Source organism: Panulirus ornatus, chromosome 67, assembly GCF_036320965.1.
Source record: "Panulirus ornatus isolate Po-2019 chromosome 67, ASM3632096v1, whole genome shotgun sequence".
In the NCBI taxonomy this organism is placed as follows: domain Eukaryota; kingdom Metazoa; phylum Arthropoda; class Malacostraca; order Decapoda; family Palinuridae; genus Panulirus; species Panulirus ornatus.
This window is the reverse complement of record NC_092290.1, coordinates 10,482,207-10,503,070: the sequence shown is the minus strand read 5'-3', so window position 1 is coordinate 10,503,070 and position 20,864 is coordinate 10,482,207. Positions and strand designations below refer to the sequence as shown.

At 39.5% G+C, this 20,864-nt stretch overlaps 1 protein-coding gene across 14 annotated transcripts in view; it reads left to right on the top strand.

Annotated features, from left to right (window-relative positions):
* The window catches only part of LOC139747144 (heterogeneous nuclear ribonucleoprotein U-like protein 1), a 128,737-nt gene that overhangs the window by 81,500 nt on the left and 26,373 nt on the right, over positions 1 to 20,864 (top strand). For 3 of the 14 annotated variants that reach the window (XM_071659080.1, XM_071659072.1, XM_071659079.1), the window contains 4 exons: positions 9,973 to 10,141; positions 10,491 to 10,685; positions 10,790 to 11,052; positions 18,898 to 19,146. In XM_071659080.1, coding sequence (XP_071515181.1) covers positions 9,973 to 10,141; positions 10,491 to 10,685; positions 10,790 to 11,052; positions 18,898 to 19,146 — 876 coding nt within the window. The remainder of the gene's footprint in view (positions 1 to 9,972; positions 10,142 to 10,490; positions 10,686 to 10,789; positions 11,053 to 18,897; positions 19,147 to 20,864) is intronic. The other 11 variants (XM_071659073.1, XM_071659081.1, XM_071659087.1 and 8 more) reach the window with 5 other exon arrangements.

Here is a 20,864-nt window from a genome sequence, read left to right as displayed (position 1 = left end):
CCATCTATAACTCTGATACCTGTTCCCTTTGGGAGCTCCCTTGAGGGGATGGCCACAGCAAAATTCTCCATAACTGGTGAACTCCAGTGCTACTTATCCTTTAGTGCCTCTCCCATAACAGGCCACTGGTAGATTACAACTCTAGTGCAATGTTTTCATAGGCTCCCACCTAATGTTCCCGCCAACTACTATAATAATATACCAGCCTACTACTACTACCACCTAATGTTCCCATTCTTATATTCCTACATACTACTACCACCTAATGTTTCTTCATAATGCTCGCATCTAATGCTCCTCTCTTCTACTTATATCTGTTGCTCCGGTTTTGCCGAAAGGCAGAGCTAGCGCATAGCACTCACCACAGAAAAATTGTGTGGAAGAATGAGTTGTGCAAGTTCAATGTTGTCATGTGTGGAAGAATGAGTTGTGCAAGTTCAATGTTGTCATGTGTTATGTATGACAAGGAGAGACTACATTCCTTTCATATTGCTGGCTCAACATTAACATATTTTTACAAAAAATATATTGCCCTAGCAGCCCACAATTTCTAGTCTGCCAAAAAAAAAAATGCTTAAACCATGTTCCTAATTTACTGGTGAGGGACGTGAGGAGCTGTATTCTTTGAGTACTGGCTAGGGAGGGGAGGAGCTGTGTTCCTCAGGTGTTGGTTGGGAAGGCAAGGAGCCTTGTTTCTCATTCCTTGTTCCTCAGGTACTGGTGGGTGGAGGCAAGGAGCTTTATTCTTTGGTCCCTAGTGAATGAGTCATAGAGTCTTGTTCCCCAGATACTGGTGTGGAAGGTGAGGTGTCTTGTACCTTTTGTACTGACAGAGGAAACATTGAGCATTAATTCTAATACCGGTGAGAGAGGCAGATATCCTTGTTGCTTAGAGGTACTGTGGAGGTGTATTACGAGATTATTCTTGATACCACCAAGAGCAATACATAGGCTATGTTCCATCAAGAATCCAGTGATAACTCTGTTATATAAAACAGATTAATGAAGATCATTTACCCCCACCAAGCAATGACTTACAGATTCATATGTGTAGACCATCTCTGCTTGGATACAAATTTGGAAATTTCATGGCCATATTTCAGAAAGGGCTATATAAATATAAGAGGTACCTTTGTATTTGTAAATGCAGATTTTGATTTTGTAGATCATGACTCCATTGCATAGCTTATGATTTTTATGAAGATGTATCAATATAGCTGCCAATAATTTCTGTCTAGTTAAGGATATGGTGAACTATATGCAGCTGGGTATTAGGGTTAGTTGTTATGCATCTGGAAGCTTTAGTAGTAACGGCAACACTATTGCAAAATATGAAAGTACATGCCATAAATCACATTTACAAATATGAAAATGAATTCACATGTAATCAAGTGTATTAAATGTGAAAATATGTGCTAATACATAGATGTGCATTTATTTCTCTGAAAAATGGAGGAGTGAGACATAAATCTGGAGAGACAGAGGTAAATAAGTGAAAGTTTGGTTGTTAAAAGTTTTGGTCATCTTGGAGTAAGCATCAACTTAGTTGCTGTAGTTGTGCTTTCATTTTGATAGTGTCAATAAAGTGCAGAAGCTGTTTACTGTTTCAAATGGATTGATGGATGAATAACCTGCAGTGTTTAGTTTTAGCATAGATGTGACCATTGTTTAAAAGTATAAAGGAAAGTGTAGGAGCGAGGGTAAGAATTATTGAAGAGTTAGATTTCTTAGCATAGGAGGCAAGGTGGGTATTAGGATAGTTATTGCTTTGAAAAGATCTGTAAATCCTTCTTGGTGAAGAACAAGGTCATTTTAGGAAGGGGAAGGCATTTGTAAATTGGATGTTGCTGTTGGGTAAAAAGAAAAAAAGAGAGTTCTTGTGAGAAAGAAAGTATATGTAGCATTTATGGATTTGGAAAAGACTTAGAAAGTGAATGAGAAAGCACTATTTGAAGTTCTTAGTGTGGCTTGTGTAACAAATTTTGGGGGCTGGGAAGATCTTTTATGCATCTTAGGCATAAAGGATCTTGGAATATATTGAAACGATGATTGTTGATTTCCAGTGCGTACTGGGGGGGAGAGGGCTTGATTGTTTAGTGTTAGCAGGGTTATTTTATTGTGTGTGTGTTTTCAGTGTTATATTTGTGGGTTAGAGAGTGGGGGGATCTGTTTTTTTCTACATAGGATCTTTGTTTCATTATTAAGATTGTTCCTGAGGGCTGCTGCACTGCCAGTTATTGTTCTGAGTGCATTGCTTTGTGTGGTTTGTATCTATGTTATAATGGCTTTTGAGAGGTTGGAAGACCAGGCAGGTAAGGCATGATTTAAAGTGGAGTGGATGAACTTTTTAGAGGATGTTGATGGATTCTTGTCCAAATCTGGTGCCAGTGAGTGTTTTGAGGGTATTAGTTGTGTTGCTTTTTTGTTAGTCTTGTTTATGTGAGGAATGAAAGTCATGTGTCATATTTGATAGCTTGAATGGCTAGCATGTATGGATATATGTACATATATATACCCTCCACTTCTTGTATTTCAATTTCGAGAGAGGTAACAGGATTCGAGCAGGGAGTGCTCATCCTCCCCAAAGGCTCAGATTAAGTGTTTGAATGTGTGTGGATGTAACCAAGATGAGAAGAAAGGAGAGATAAGTGGTGTGTTTGAGGAAAGAGACACATGTTCTAACTCTGAGTGAAATGAAGCTAAAGGGTGAAGAATGGTTTGTAAATGTCTTTGGAGTAAAGTTGGGTTGGTGAGAGGATGAGCTAAGGAAGGAGTAGCACTTTTGAAGCAGGAGTTGTGGGATTTTATGATAGAGTGTAAGATTGTAAATTCTAGTTTGATGTGGGTAAAACTGAAAGTGGATGGAGAGAGTTGGGTGATTATTGGTGCATATGCACCTGGTCATGAGAAGAACGATCATGAGAGGCAAGTGTTTTGGGAGCAGCTGAATGAGTGTGTCAGCAGTTTTGATGCATGAGACTGGGTATTAGTGATGGGTGATTTGAATGAGAAAGTGAGTACTGTGGCAGTTTAGGGTATCATTGGTGCACATGGAGTATTCAGTGTTGTGAATGGAAATGGTGAAGAGCTTATGGGTTTGTGTGCTGGAAAAAAAACTGGTGATTGGGATTACCTAGTGGATAAGAGAGATATACACAATTATACATATGTGAATAGGAGATGGTCAAAGGGCATTATTAGATTGTATATTAATTGAAAGGCATGTAAAACAGACTTTTGGATGTAAATGTGCTGAGAGGGGCATCTGATGGGATGTTTGGTCACAGTCTTGTGGAGGCGAAGTTAAAGATTTGTAAAGAATTTCAATAAAGAAGAGAGAATGCCGGGAAGAAGAGAGTAGTGAGAGTGAGTGAGTGAGTTTGTAATGGAGACTTGTGTGAAGAAATACAAGGGGAGATTTAGTGTAGAATGGCAAAAGGTGAGAGCAATGAAGAGGTGACTGGGTGAGCAATAGTATGTATTTAGGGGAGCTGTGATGGCACATGCAAGAGATTCATGTTGCATAAGAAAGGCGAAAGGTGGGTGGATTTGAAAGGGTAGTGAGTGGTGAGATGAAGAGGTAAAGTTCTTAGTGAAAGCGAAATGAGACATATGGATGATACTTCCAAGGAAGGAGTGCAAATGACTGGGAGATGTATATTAAAAAGCGGCAGGTCAAGAGAAAGGTACAAGAGTTGAAAAAGAGTGTGAATGAGAGTTCTGGTGAGAGAGTATCATTAAACTTTATGGAAAATAAAAGTATGTTTTGGAAGGAGGTAAATAACATGTGTAAGATGAGAACTAATGGGAACATCAGTGAAGGGGGGAAATGATAACGGTGGTAATGAAGTAAGGAAGAAATGGAGTGAGCATTGTAAAGGCTTGTTGAATGTGGCAGATGCAGGGTGGTGTGCAAAGTGAGAGAGTTGAGGAGAGTGATTTGGTGAAGAGAGAAGAGGAGATGAAATCCTTGTTGAATACGAAATTCAGCAAGTGGGTAGGATAGGATGGTATTGTATTTAAATGTGTAATGAAAAGGGGTGACTGTGTTGAATGGTCGGGTCGGTAAGGATGTGTGATGTATGTATGGATCATGGTGAAGTGCCTGAGGATCGGTAGAATACATGTATAGTGCTATTGTACAGAGGCAAAGGGGACAAAGGTGAGTGTTCAAACTACAGCGGCATAAGTTTTTTGAGTATTCATGGAAAATTGTATGGGAGGGTATTGACTGAGAGGGTGAAGGCATATACAGAGTAGGAGATTAGGGTGGAGCAGTTTGGCTTTAAAAGCGGTAGAGGATGTGTGAATCAGGTGTTTACTTTGAAGAATACGTGCGAGAAATACTTAGAAAAACAGATGGATTTGTATGTGGCATTCATGGATCAAGAGAAGGCATATGATAGTGTTGATATAGATGCTTTGTGGAAGGTCATGAGAATATATGGTGTAGGGTGTAAGCTGCTTGGAGTGAGAAGTTTTTATCAAGGGTGTAAAGTATGTTTTAAGAGTAGGAAGAGAGGAGAGTGATTGGTTCCCAGTGAAGGTCAGTCTGTGGCAGAGGTATGTGATGTCCTCATGGTGGTTTGATTTGTTTATGGATGGGTAGGTTAGGGAGGTAAATGCAAGAGTTGTGGAGAGAGGGGCGAGTATGCTGGCTGTTGGGATGAGGGGGTCTTGGAAGTGAGTCGATTGTTGTTGGCTAGTGACTTAGCAGTGGTGGCTGATTCGAGTGAGAAAATGCAGAAGTTAGTGACTGAGTGTGGTTAAGTGTGTGAAAGGAGAAAGTTGAGAGTAACAATGAATAAGAGCAAGGTTATTAGGTTCAGTAGGGTTGAGGGACAAGTTGGTTGTGATATGTTTGAATGGAGAAAAATTGGTGAAAGTGAAAGACTTTTAGATATCTCCACGTGTACTTGGCAGTGAATGGAACCATGGAAGTGGAAGTGAGACATGGGGTGAAGGGCGAAGGTTTTTGGAGTGAAGAATATGTAGAAAGAGAGAACGTAATCTTAGAGAGCAAAAATGGGTATGTTTGAAGGAATAGTAATTCCAATGTTATTATATGGGTGCGAGGTTTGGGCTATAGATAAGGTTTTATGGAGGAGGGCGAATGTCTTGGAAATGAAATGTTTGAGAACAATAAACGGTGTGAGGTCGTTTGATCAAGTAAGTTATGAAAGGGTAAGAGAGATATGTGGTAATAGAGTGTGGTTGAGAGAGCAGAGTAGGGTGTTTTGAAATTGTTTGGACATATGGAATGATAAATGGTTGACAAAGGACATATGTGTCATAGGTGGAGGGAACAAGATGTGGGTGACCAAATTGTAGGTGGAAAGATGGAGTGAAAAAGATTTTGAGCGATTTGGGCTTGAACATGCTGGAGGGTGAAAGGCTTGCAAGGAATAGAGTGAATTGGAACAATGTGGTATACCGGGGTTGACGTGCTGTCAATGGATTGAACCAGGGCATGTGAAGCGTTTGGGGTAAACCATGGAAAGTTTTGTGGGGCCAGGATGTGTAAAGGGAGCTGTGGTTTTAGTGCATTATGCATGACAGTTGGAGACTGAGTATGAACGAATGTGGCCTTTGTTGTATTTTCGTAGTGCTTCCTCATGTGCGTGCGGGGGGAGGGGTGTGTCATTTGATGCGTGGTGGGGTGGCAGCAGGAATGGATGAAGGCAGCATGTATGAATATGTGCATGTGTTTATATGTATATGTCTATGTATGTATATATATGTATACGTTGAAATGTATAGGTATGTATATGTGCTGTGTGTGGACGTGTATGTATATGCATGTGTATGTGGGTGGGTTGGGCTATTCTTTCGTCTGTTTCCTTGTGCTACCTCGCTAACGTGAGAGACAGCGACAAAGTATAATAAATAGGTAGATATAATATATTTTGTTCATATCTTACATATGGCTAAAATTAGAATATACATGTTGACTTTGGTCGTCTACCATTATCATTGATATGATGCCAGTTTTCTCCATGAACTCCTCTAAGAAGCACAAATAGCTCATAGGTAATGTCTAGAGCAGGACAACAGATATAGTACTGGAATAAGGAAACTGAGTTACAGAGAAAGGCTATAGGTTCTAAATTTGCCTTCCATGGAAAAGAAAAGCTTGAGGAGTGATTGGTGCACAACCTTACAGGTTCTTAAAACAGACCAGTGATGTAGACAGTGAAGGTTCTTTGAGAGATTTAGGATTGTATAACCAGAGAACATAACATGAAATTGAGAAACGTAAAAAAAAAAAAAAAAAAATGTAATGAAGTACTTTTATGTTATGAGTGGTGGATGAATATAACAGAATGACTGAGGACACAGTTAATGCAGACAGCATGTGTAGGTTTAAGAAATTTTATGAAAGAGAATTTTCAAGAAATTGGGACCCATGAGTGTAAAACTCCCTCCTCTTATATTACAAATTGGTTATCACAACCTTGAAGTTCATGTAGCATCAGTGACATAGACAGTTAACATATCTTTTGGAGTTGTAGAGTTGGAAGACCCAGAGGACACAATACAAAATTACGGAAGAAACTTGTTGGAGAAGATGTGTAAGAGTAGTGGATGAATGGAATAAAGTAACTAAAGTCATGGTTAATGTAACCTGTATGCAAAAATTTAAGAAGTTATTATATAGAGAATAATCATGGGATATGTTCCCATGAATGTAAAAAATAGGTAATCACAGATCACAACTTGTAAGTTTTTATGTAACATAATGACATAGAAAATGAAGATTTTTTTGGGAGGTGTAGGGATAGAAGAATCAGAGGACATGACATGAAATTGAAAAAAAAAAAAAATGCGCATGAGTGTAAGTGGTGGATGAATGGAATGAAGTGATTGAAGACATGATTAATGCAGAGAGTTTTCCAGAGAAAAGCCCCCATGAGTGTAGAACTGCCTTCTACTACAGTACAAATAAGTAATTACACACATGCAACAGAATCAACCAAAATTTCATTCTTACTTCGGCAGGACTGCCTTATGCCCAACCACATCACTACCTCACTGAAAACAAATTTTGCACAGTATGTCATTGAAGGCTTCAACTGATGACGTCTCTCATTTGCTTAGTATTATTGGCAGTAGACATACACAAAGCTCTGAACACCATCCTAAAGTATGTCCACACCAAAGATTTTTGACACCACCATCTACAGCAACAAAAAATGTTTGATAATTTTATAGCAGGTTGCCAAGTCAGCCACTCACAGAGGCCACACCTCCAAAATCCACAGCTCAGTATGTGAGTTCGTAGAGGATCAGTTCTTTTTACAGCCCCCTTTCAGCCTCTCTTTACATAACCTTTTAGCTTGTCCCTCTGGCTACAGCATGAAAGCTCTTAAGGAGACAGGAAACCTCACTGTCACATTGCAGTGCTTTGATGCTGCCGAAATTTTAGAATCATAAGCACCATATCACACGTAAAACGCTGATTTGTTCAAAACCATATCTGTCGCCTCCAACCCGAGACATGAATCCAACTTTAAAAGCTTTCCATTACCTTACAGGGTCGGTCACCCCCACATGAGAAAGCTCCATCCCTGCTGGGCATTCATTTCTGGTCAAAGCTTTAAACCTTCCATTAACATATAGGGTCAGTCACTCCCACATGAGAAAGCTTCATCCATGCTAGGCATTCATTTCTGCTCAAAACTTTAAACCTTCCATTACCTTACAGAGTCAGTCATTCCCACATGAGAAAGTTTCATCCATGCTGGGCATTCATTTTTGTTCAGGAAAGCTCCATTCATACTAAGCATCTTGTGACACACAGATTACACAGATTACATTATTTTTGTGCTTCAGCACAAAGGTCATACGTACCCTCAGAACACATAATGGTCCCATATTTGGACATTTAAAAGAATCCCTTACAAATAGTTCACCCTCTATCTCACCTTGTTGTTCATCCGCCCTGTCCAAAGCATTATAACACAGCTGCAAACCATACAAAAAAGAGCACTCAGAAGAAGTATCTCTTGCTGTTCAGCAACCACAGACATTTGGCAGAAGAGCTTCAGAACAAAAACACTACCAGCACATTTTCCTCCCAAGATGCTTGGCAAATATTTATTTGTATTAGCATAAAACCCTTCTCATCCAAGCCACTCTTTCAACGAACTATCTGCCCCCAAGTGAAAATGAAAAGTGTACCCTTGCTTCAGTTCAGCAACTCAAAATTACCCTTCCTCAAACAAACATGACTTTAACTTTACATATCTATTTATATGTCTGACTTTTTTCCCTTTGGGAACTCCCTCGAGGGGGTATCCATGGCAAAAGTCTCCATAACTGGTAAACATCAGTGCTGCTTCTTAACCTTTAGTGCCTTAACCTTAACAGGCTGCTGACAGGGCAGCTCTAGCACAGTGTTTCAGGCAAATTGACCCTATGAGCTTTAAACAACTGCCCGCTAATCCCAGTCCTCCAGTCTTGATATCCATTTGAAACTGCTCTTCCAAATCACATACGAGTTGCCCCTTTTCTTTTGTTTTGGACTCGTCTTTTTCAAGCATTAGAAGATCCAATTCCACATTTCATGAGACCCATCATGCAACATGTGTACTTTCATAATGACAACATTAAACTTTTACTCCTTAGTAAAAGCTCACCCCACAAGACACTTACAAGATGCATGAAATTTGCCCACTGCGGAAAAGAGGAGTGAGAGGGTGATCTGATCATAATTGGAAAGTTTGTAAAGCACAGGTGATGTAGACAATGGACAGGTCTTTGAGAGATGTAGAGACAGAGTAACCAAAGTACCTAACAGGAAATCAGGCAAGAACCTTATTAAAGGATGATGCAAAATGTGTATGAATGGAATAAGATGAATGAGAATAGATTTTAAATATTGTATGGTTGTTGAGAATATTCATGATATAGGGCCCCATAAGTGTAAAACTCCTTCCCTGTGCAGTAGAAATGGGTAATTACACCACCACTTCACTTTAAGACCTGGGGTGATGCTAATTTGATGTAAAAGATTATAGCAGAAGCCCCATAGATGGGGTTCCAGGGGCAGGAAGAAAAGGCATTTTATATAGATGATGTGTGGATGAAAAGTTGTCAGCCATGCTGCTGTTCTGTGATTGCTATAAGCTCGTAAATCTTTCTGTTGACCATGAAGAAGCTATGATTACTCCTAATTGTACTCATAATGTTAAAGGTATAATTAGATTGGGATTGTGCGGGTTATGTATTGTTACGGTAACTAGAGTTTGGAATTTTGATGTGATGCTCCTTGCTTAGCTTACGATAAAAATCACGATGTAAAGAATGTGCTGGTTATGGACGGAATTGGACTGAGCAGTAGATGTATGATTTCATTACAGGATTACTTGGATACATTAAAGTAGATTATGAGAGGCACATAGAAATACCCAAGATGGTGTCCTGTATGGTTGATGTTTAATGTAGTAAGTTGGATGATGGCTTGACTTGCATCTGGCAGAAACCATTCAAATTTTTGAAGTTTACAGCTAAAAGTGATAGCACAAAGGTAGCAACAGGATTTAGAGTTTTGGAAAGGGAACAGTAGCGCAGAAAACTTGAAGCTAAGTGCTGCTGGAGGGAAGTGGCTAATTCTCTTTAATTGCAGGGTCGCAACTCATATGGTAAGTTATTTAGAAAACGAAGATGCCAAAATAGATGAAAATTATGAAGGGATGTAGGTTATACCAGGTTAAAATAAATATATGGATAAAGAAAGTGATTGATCATTTCAGCAGGTCCTGATCTCGTAGCCTCCCAGGTACGTATGTTAAAGTTTAAGATGGGATGGGAGGGAGGGCACGAACAGAGGAACTGCTATTAACCTGTTCTTCCAGACTGTCTTTACAGAGGAGACTAGGCTGAACACAGCCACTCTGACCTTAGGGTCGGGCAGGACCTAAAAACCTAAGTGCCTAATGGCTCTTGTTTATCTCCTCTGATACGGAACAGACGAATGTATACCCATCGGCTCAGAGGCGTAAAATGAAGGGTTTTGCTGGCTTCAAACGACGTGCAGTTGTTATTTGTCCCACTGATGAGGACCTGAAGAAACGAACTGAGAAGCGAGAGAGGGAGGAAGGCAAGGATATTCCGGACAAGGCTGTCCTAGAGATGAAAGGTAAATAAGCGATGCAGGTAACCATACTGACCATGGGCTCATGGCTAACTTGTCACTGTGTTGTCTACTTCCATTGACAAATAACCTATGTTTTCTCAGTTTTGATGCTTGCCCCCTTTTACTATTGGTCTGTACACTTATTCTAAGGTTTTATTTTTTCTATTTTCCTACTCTGCAGTCATCCGAAACTGAGGAAGGTTTTCAGTGACTCTGGTTGTGCTTATAAATGCTCACAGAATGTCAGATATTACAGTGTTGCGTTCAGTAAATCTTGGTAACTTTGGTCAGTGAAAGCCTTCCTTGAATGTTGATATAGTAATACTGATATTAAAAAATTTTTGGTGTGCAGCCAACTTCAAGCTGCCAGAGGAGGGTGAGATATTTGACAAGGTGGATTTCATCGAGGTGCAGCGCGAGGAAGGCCAGAAGCTAGTGGAACAGTACAACAAGGAGGGAGAAGATGCCGGCTTTGGCCAGAAGAAAGGCTTCAGAGGTGGATTTGGCGATAGACGTGGTGGGTTCATGGATCGCCGGGGTGGCTATGGTTAGTCTTGGCATTAATGAATGATATGTAAGAAACTGAAGGCGCTTTATAAATAGGGACATGTTTTTAACTGTTCTAGTCGCTGATGTAAAATCTTGTTTTAGGTAATCGTGGAGGTAGCTTCAGAGGTGGATGGGACCGTGACCGCCGTGGTGGTTACAATGACCGCCGTGAAAGGAGCAGTTGGAGTCGAGATCGTGACAGTCGTGACTACAATCGTAGTGGCAGTTATAACAGAGAAAGTCGTGGTAGCTTTAACCGTGATTATAATCGTGGTAGCTACAATAACAGAGACAACAGAGGGAGTTACAACAGGGATCGTGGGAGCCGGAGTGGAACCTACCAGAGCAACTGGAATAGGAATTCGGTAAGAATTGTTATCATTGCACTTATCTTTAATGTCTGTACTGTGAAATGTAGAAACTCTTGCACTGAATTCAAGAAAAGATAAGAAGGGACGAGTAAGTTTTTGTTGAACCTGAGGACCAAGTAGGCTTTGCATGTGTGACAACTCCATACTTTATACACAGCATCATGTTATAACCCCTGACCATTGCATGTTTTATTTGTGGACACAAATTTAGCATAATATGTAAAGAATACCTGATAGAAGCCTCAAATATTAGATTTTTGGACTATCTAATTGGTAAAGGACTCCATTTAGAAGGGTACCTGGACAGGAAGATAAGGTACTCTTGGAGAAGTAGATGATATGTTCAATCTATGTGAGAAACATTTGGAGAGTGAATTGCATGTGGCATATTTGAATCTGGAGAAAGCATATATACAGTTGACATGGAGGTGTGACAAACATATGGAGTAAGCTGAAGGTTAATGAGTCTAGCTTGGAGTTTTTACCATGGGAGTAAGGCATGTATTGGAGAAGAAAAGGAGAATGTGTGATTGCCAGAGAAGTTGGGTCTATATCAGGGATGTTAAAGATCCCTTTGGTTGTTTAATGTTTGTGGACTGGGTAGTGAAGAAGGCAAATGAAAGGGTCTTAGAGCAGTTGATGGGTCTTCAGTGTGATAGAGGTAGGGGACATGGAAATTGAATCATTTGGTGTTTGCATATGACATTGCTGTGTTGACCATGTCAAAAGATAAAAACAGTCTTGAGAGAAACTCCAAAAGCTGGTGACAGAAAGAGCGTTAAGGTGGAAAGTTGAGAAGAAATAATGAGATGCAATAGAGACATGAGACAGGATGATGTGAATGTGTACATTGGGAGGAAGTGGATTTTTTTATGTTCCTGAGAGTACCTGTAGCAGTGGATAGTACTATGGAGCTGAAGTAAGTCATATTTGGGGGTAATGTTCTGTTTATGTTAATCAACATATTTGATGTTTACTTTTCCCATTCCTATTCAAATAACCAGCTGACTTAACTGTATTATGAATTGACCACAGGTTTGAGGTCCTAACTGTGGCAAGAAAGAATTGTATACAAATTTTTCTCAGTACCGCAACTACTACCATTAGTAGTGCAGGGCCATCAACCTGCAGGTTGTGTGTACACACACAGGAACCCTGCAGAAAAACATGGAGATGAGAAGGAACTTTTGTTGCATCCATCAGCTGGTGAGGAAAGTGAAGAATGTAAGAAATGTGAAGAATTAAGGGATTTAGAGAGTTATTGTTGCAAGATTACCTAAAATGGAGGCATCTCAACAAACCTTGCGCTTGTGGAAGAAATTGCAGAACAATTGTGGCTAATTTTCCCATCGTTTAATGCACAGGTGATGAGGAAAGATCCCCACACATTCCAATCGCTTGTTCTGATCATATAATGCACAGGTGATGAGAAAAGATCCCCACACATGCCAATCACTTACTCTTCTCAAACTGATTTAGTGTAAATAGTGTAATAGTTCTCTTAAATAGTGTAATAGTTCTCGCATGTTCAGCATGCAAGACATTAGGTGAGTACTGGTAAATTCTCATTGTAGGTACCCATAGGTAGAATACACCTTTTTCCTCTTCTTATTTTCCCTTTCTCAGGATGAGGATGCAATGTCTAGGACAAAAGAAGAAATGCATTGATAATAATATCAGATATCAATATCACTGCATGTCGTAGAAGGCGACTAAAAGGGGAGGGAGCGGGAGGCTGGAAATCCTCCCCTCTCATTTTTGATTTACCAAAAGAAGGAACAGAGAAGGGGGCTAAGTGAGGATTTCCCACAAAGGCTCGGTCCTCTGTTCTTAACGCTACCTCACTAACACGGGAATTGGCGAATAGTATGAAAAAAAAATCAACAGCAAATGTTATATGGTTGTGAGGCATGGGCTATAGATAGGGTTGTGCGGAGGAAGGTGGATGTGTTGGAAATGAAATGTTTGAGGACAATATGTGGCGTGAAGTGGTTTGATTGAGTAAGTAATGAAAGGGTTAGAGAGATGTGTGGTAATAAAAAGAGTGTGGTTGAGAGAGCAGAAGAGGATGTATTGAAATTGTTTGGTCACATGGAGAGAATGAGTGAGGAAATATTGACAAAGAGGATATATTTGTCAGAGGTGGAGGGAATGAGGAGAAGTGGGAGACCAAATTGGAGATGAAAGGATGGAGTGAAAAAGATTTTGAACACTCGGGGCCTGGACATACAGGAGGGTGAAAGGCGTGCAAGGAATAGAGTGAATTGGAATGATGTGGTATACTGGGGTTGATGTGCTGTCAATGGATTGAATCAGGGCATGTGAAGCTTCTGGGGTAAACCAAGGAAAGTTTTGTGGTACCTGTATGTGGAAAGGGAGCTGTGGTTTCGGTGCTTTACACATGACAGCTAGAGACTGTAAACGAATGTGGCCTTTATTGTCTTTTCCTAGCACTACCTCACGTGCGCGTTGGGGTAAGGGGGTGGTGACATTTCATGTGTGTGTGTGTGTGTGTGTGTGTGTGTGGGGGGGGGACAGGAATGGATGAAAGCAGCAAGTATGAATATGTACATGTGTGTATATCTGTGTATGTATATGTATGTATACGTTGCAATGTATGAAGAGAGTGCAAGAATTTACTTGTTTTCCTTAAGCAAGGGACACCTTGGGAGTAAATTGATAGAATGTTTCAAGATACTTAAAGGATTCAACAGTGTTGATAATGAACATCTTTACACTATCGCCAGCATTACCGACGAGAGGTAATGGATTAAGTATTAGAGGTCACCGAGTTGATCTGGACTGTACAGAATATCTTTTACAACACTGACATTATTGATGTAAGGGAATAGCAACCAGAAAATTTTCAAAGCAACACCCTTTGTATCTTCAAAATTAGGCTTGATCATCACATGTCTCTCTGGTATTGAATGATTTATTTATTCATTCATCATAATGCAGTGGTATATCATGCTACCATTTCAACCACTGATTTCTTCCTGGATGTGTTGTGTTATCATACTAACTTTGATTAACTCATGTCACCTACTGAGAGAGAGTATTTAAGAATTACTGTATCATCTTCAACATCAGGAATGATATAGGCATGGTAAGTCAAGAGGCTGGAGCTCAAGTTAATCCATAGTATTGCTTTTATAAGAAAAGGTGAAGGGATGCATGTTGATGATGGGATGCATGACATATTCATGTTCATTTTACTGTATGACTTTCCTACGAAGAATTTCTTCGGACTAATTTATCCTGCAAGGTATTTTTCTTATTGTTTTCCTGCCAGCATTTTTTCTTACTGTTTTTCTGTCGGCATGTGCCGGTGGGAGTGGAGGGTGGAGAGAGAGCTTTTGCGTTATCGTTTTTTGCTACTGCTTACAAAGTCCCCCTTCCCCTACCTCGATTGGACCTTGGGTCCATGTATCTGTGTATGAAACAACTACAGAAGGGGCATGATATAGCACAACTTAGGGACCAAAGTGTTTGTACTGTCATGACATCCATTTCCTTGTAAGGGTTAGGACTAAGAAAAACGTATTATACATAATGGAAGTAATGTACCAAAGAATGTTGAAAACATTATTCAAACAGTGAAACCGATATACAACACACATACAGATGTCTGACTGTTTGTCAGATCTGCATTTCTTTGGGACTGGCATAGGCTAGGTAAGGATTTGTTGAATATTTCGAAATGGGTTGATAATTATTAGTTCATGCAGTAGTAAAGAACCTACTGAAAAGAAATGTATAGAAAAAATTGATTTTTTTTTTATCACCCATCTGATTTGCATTTCCTTTGTTTTTCTTTATATATTTATATATAACATTTTTAGTGTATGAATTAGTCATGAACCTGCTAAATTTAGAGAAATGAGTCAAAAGTTATATAAACAGTGCAGTTTATCATATACACCTGAAAACACATATGTTTTGAACTGTGTAATGACCACTCTACTACACTCTTCTCCCAGAACTAGAAACTTTCTCTTCTGTAGACTGTTGCACTGCTGCTGTTTCTGCTACATTATATTTCTTAATGTACTCTATGTAATTCATTAGTGTATGAATTAGTCATAAACCTACTAAAGAAAGTGTTTATGAAAATATACAGAAAATATAATATACCTTGTCATTCACCAAGTGTAAGACAAAAGTTCTGACAGTAAGCAGGTGCGACTCTGGTGGCTTTGTAAGTTTTTCCTACATTTTTTTCTGAATATGTAGATAACCAGGAGGTAAGAACATAATGGAGAGGACAAGAAAAAGATGTGTATGTTTTGGAAGGAGGTTGAATAATGTGCAGAAAACAAAAAATATGAATATCGGTGCCGGGCCAATTGGAGAACGGGTATTCAGGTAGTGAGGCAGAGATGGGTTAAGTATTTTGAAGGACTGTTGAATGTATTTGATGATAGGTTGGGACATGCACCTTATTTGGGTTGAGGTAGTATATGGTGGGAGTCATGGAGATTGGTTAGGTGAGGAAGGAAGTGGTCAAAGCTTTTGTTGTAAGATGAAATGTGGCAAAGCAGTTGGAGTGAATGGTATTGCATTTGAATTTTTTAAGAAAGGGGATGATTGGGTTGTTGATTGGTTGGTAGGGATTTTCAGTGTCTATGTTTTAAGGAGTTGCTTGAGGATTGGCAGAATGCATATATAGTGCTGTTGTATAAAGGTAAGTAAGGCAGAATGCGTATAAAGTGCTGTTGAATAAAGGTAAGTAAGTGTTCATATGACAAAGGTATAAGCTTGTTGAGTGTACCTGGTAAGTTATTTGGTAGGCTAGTGATTGAGAGGGTGAAAGGAAGCATTGAAAGTATAGATTTTTCAAAACCATGAAGATGGAAAATGAAAGTGTACCAAACTGTGTTTTGTATATGGCAGGAGAGATGAATTTAAGGATTTAGGAGCTGTCTTGGGGAAGTTTGGTGATATGTAAGGGAGAGAGCAGTACAGAGTAGGAGTCATTGGACCCCCTAATGAAATAATTAAGGGTAGAGGTGTAAGTATGGAAGTGAAGAGATGATTAAGGGACAGCATAGTCCTCCCAATCCTGACTTCTTTAGCTGAAACATGGACTTGGAATGTCAGGAGGTCAAGAATCCAGGCTGTGGAAATGAGGTGCTTTGAGTACATGGAATGAAGATTGAAATGAAGAGGTATATGAGAGATGTGGTATGGCTGGGAATGCAAAGGGAATGAATTGTGGAGTGTTAGAGTGGTTGAAACAATACTTTGAGGTGGCTTGGGCATTTGGAAAGAGTGCACAAATGCAAGTTTACAAGGAGTGTGTGTGATAATACAATTACAGAGGTTGGTGTGAGAGGATGCCACCTGTGGCATGGGGAGGTACAGTCGAAGAAACCTGGAGAGAGAGAAATGGTGGAAGAATATGTGGAAAGGGTATGCTATAGAGACTTATAAGGACAAGGGTAAGTGGAGACTTTTTCCATGGCCACACCCTAGATGGGAGATCCCGAAGGGAATGAGCATTAGAGATGTAGGTAGGTTAATTGAAGGTATGTACAGAGCATCAGATTGGGGAGGAGTATGGTTTCAGAAGTAGTACAGGATGTATGGATCAGTTGTTTGCTTTAAAGAATGCATTTGAGAAACACTTTGAGAAACAGGTGTATTTGTATGTGACAATTATGGATCTGGAGAACGTGTATGAAAGGGTTGATAACAGTGCATTCTAGGTCTTAAAAGTATAGGGTATGAAAGGAAAGCCAGAAGTTTGTGGGAAGACATGAGTCACCTCCATTTGCTCAAAACACTACAACTCCTCCTCTCCATTGATGAATACACCCTACTGAATTGTGTAAATAAAATCTGTATATTTATAAGCCTATGGATTTTGAATTTATTAATTTGGTCGGTCTTGTGTTGGGTAGGGGGCTTAAATCACATCATAATATACATGACAGTAAACTAGTGCCATTTCTTCATGTGTTCCTGTAACTACCTCATTATTGCAAGAAATGGTGAACATGGTTGAGAAAATTATTAGCACGTGGAAATATAATCTTATTTATATTATACATAATCGCCGTTTCCTACGTCTGCGAGGTAGCGCCAGGAAGCAGATGAAGAATGGCCCATTCACTCATATACACATATATGTACATAAATGCACATATACACATATAGATACATATACATATCAACATATACTTACATACACAGACATATACTTACATACGCATGTACATATTCATGCTTGCCTTCATCCATTCCTGTCGCTACCCCGCCCCACAGGAAACAGCATCACTACCCCCCTGCTTCAGTGAGGTAGTGCCAGGAAAACAGACATTAAGGCCACATTTGCTAACACTTTAAGTCACTAGCTGTCATGTGTAATGCACCGAAACCATGGGTTCCTAGCGCTGTCACTAGGTACCCCTGTGCATTAACACCAGAAGCATTTAGCTGGCGTCATGAGAATCCATGTCAGTGCAAAAATGATCAAAAGCAATGATTATAATTAGAAAAATTAATGATCTTCATTTCTAAAGATATTTTTTTAGTATGCCTACTCGAAAACACTCTTGGCAACTGTTGGTGCTATCTGTCATCTGTTCACTTTGTTTTCTTGGCAGATGTTGATGAAATTGTGCCTGTCACTGGTGTCTGACAAATCCTACTTAGATGTTGTGTGAAACATTTACATGTCTTTTCCTTTTGTTTTAACTTATTTGCTCAAGTATAATAATAAAAAATTGCCATTTTGAAAATGGGAGTGACAAAACTATTAGAGCAGTCATCAAGGGGTTAAGTAAGGCTGTAAAGTCAGAACCACTTGCTGAGAAGTCATGTAATACCTTTGTTTGGTGGACATTGGGATGATAATGAAACAACTAAATCTTCCTCTGATTGGGAGGTAATTGTAGTGAGAAGATTGAGGAACTGTTTGATATGTACAAATGCCACGAAAAACATGAACAGGAAAATTCATTTTTGGCAGTATGAACCCAAGAAAGGAAAATTTGCTATGATTTAAAGCTGACAAAGAATTGATATGGAGAGAAAATGATTGGTATGTTTGTGGCTGGCTCATATGCATTGAAATGGAAGTGTACGAGAATTTACATCCTTTGTCTTCCATGGCCGTCTGGTTATCACAGATGTGGGGTTATCACAGATGTGAATGTGGATGATTAATATAGCTTCGTACTCAAGGGATTGGGGGATGATAACTCCAAAAAGCATTTACAGATTTGATCCACTGAAGGGTCTGTACAAGATTGACATAAGTAGAGGCACAGAATCATCTTTATTGATGTTGCGGTGGTTGGATTCTTTTCTGAGCTTGTATAAGGAAGGAATGTTGTAAGGCAGAAGGAATTGCATTGATGGATTAGAGTATCAAAGTCATCATTCTAAAGAGAAGGAAATCAGCATTTTAGCAATGACAACCTTTCGTAAAGAGAAAAGGAAGAAATCTGTGCCTACCCAGAATGGAGGCAAAGTTCACTACATCAGCCAGAACATTAAACACAAAAGAAATATACATTTTAGAAGCAAGGCTAAGCCCACATACATGGACTGGATCTGCAGCATATGCCAGTTACCATTCTGGCTTGAAAAGACTAAAAGGCGCTTCCTGTCGGATCTTGCAGTGAACTTGAGACTTGGTCCTTTTTTTTATTATTATTATTATTATTATTATTATTATTATTATTATTATTATTATTATTATTATTAGTTCCCTCCCCCCTGTTTTGTTTTTACAGCCTTTGCTTTTCTTTATTCCATATTTTGTTTTTATGTAACTGTAACAGTTTTGGTAGACTTATTTGTTTTTCTTTCCATCTCTTCTTGCTGCAGAGTAATGAGATAAAGACTCCCAATAGTACTACTTCTACTACTAACTCATGGGCAACCCAGCAGGGATCCCAGAGCAGTCAAGGCTATGGAAACTACGGCAGCTACAACAACCAAGGCAGTTGGGGAAACCAGGGTTATGGCTACGGTCAGGGTTACAGCAACAACACATGGAACCAGCAGTACTATCAGCAGCAGCAGCAGCAGCAGCAACAGCAACAGCAGCAACCACAACAGCAGTATTGGGGAACAGTGAGTACTCAACTATTAATTTGATTAATTACAGCATTATACCTTGATTGTATTTTCATTAAATGTTTTATTTATTGGGTTTGGGGAGGTTTCAGTGAGTGTCTTGTCAAGGGTTTGATAAAGAGAGAAGAGCTTGTGAAAGCCCTGCATAAGATGAAATATGGCATGGTGGCCCAGCTGGATGGCATTTGAGTTGAACTTGTTAAGAAAGGGAGTGATTGTTTTGTTGGTTGGTTGGTTGGTTTGGATTTTTATTATATGTATGGATCATGGTAAGGTGCCTGAGAATTGGCAGAATGTGTGTGGAATGTAGATGTCTAAAGGCATAAGCAACAAAGGTAAGTGTTTGAACTATAGAGGTATAAGTTTATGTAGAGTACTTAGTAAATTGTGTTGAAGAGTGTGATTGAAAGAGTACTTTGGTGGGTCAGAGGAGTTGCACTCCTCTGACCCAGGTCGCTGTCATTTCTTTCTGCCTGGCTAACATACGGACTACTTAGATTCGGTCCTCAAACATACAATCTCTCCTTTTCATATATTACACCTGACAACACTTCACTCTGCTCATTCTTCATAACTCTAGATTTTCCTGTGATGAGCACTATGTGTTAGCTCAGCCTTTTGGCAAAATGGTAGGAGCAGTAGGTAGATTTAGTAGGAAAGAACATTTAAGCAGGATTTTTAGGTAGAAACATTAGGTAGAGCCAGTAGATAGGAGCATTAGATAGTAGTAGTCATTAGGAACATTAGATTGGAACCTTTACAAAAATTGCTTGATTTGCCCTCTGCCAGTGACCTGTTGAGGGTAAGGCACTAAAGGGTATGAAGTGGCACACTGTGGTACGTGAGTGCCATTTCTTGGCCAAAAATGAATGTTACTTTATACCATGTAATTGAGCTGAGGAGCTGATATACATAATTTATGACAATATCAAAGGGTTTTCACAGGAATATTACCTCATGTTAAGGAATTTCAGTACAATAGATAATTTCCCCTTATACTTTATCCCCTTTGCCTCTGTACAATGACACTATGGATGCATTACTCCAATCCTCAGGCACTTCACCATGATCCTTACATGCATTGAATATCCTTACCAACCAAACAACAACAGTCACCCCCTTTCTTGATAAATTTTACTGGTATACCATCCAAACCCTGCTTCCTTGCCTGATTTCATCTGCAAAGCTTTCACTACAATGTATGAATGTGAGGTGTGGGCCCCGGATCAAAAACTACAGAAATGGAATGCTTTAGCAAAATGTATGGTGTGTGAAGGGATGCTTACAAATGATTGGGTACATGAGATATGTTGTAGTAAGAGGAGTATGGTTGAGAGAACTGAAGAGATGTGTTGAAATGGTTTGGACATTTGAAAGATGAGTGAGGAGGTTGACAAAGAGGGTATATGATTCAGAAGTGATGGGGATTAGAAAGTTAGACTTGAAGTAAGAGGTTTTATAGGGTCAGGGCTTGAACATGCTGGAGGTTTCAAGCCGTGCACAAGATAAGAGTGAGTTGGAACAGTATGGTGTACAAGGGGTGATGTCCTGTCAATGAAATGAACTAGGGTGAGTTGGAGCAGTATGGTGTACAAGGGTGATGTCCTGTCAGTGAAGTGAACCAGAGCATTTAAAGTGGTCTGGGAGAATGACAGAAAGGTCTGTTAGGGTGGCCTATGGTTTTGATGCAGTATACATAACAGCCAGATAGTGGA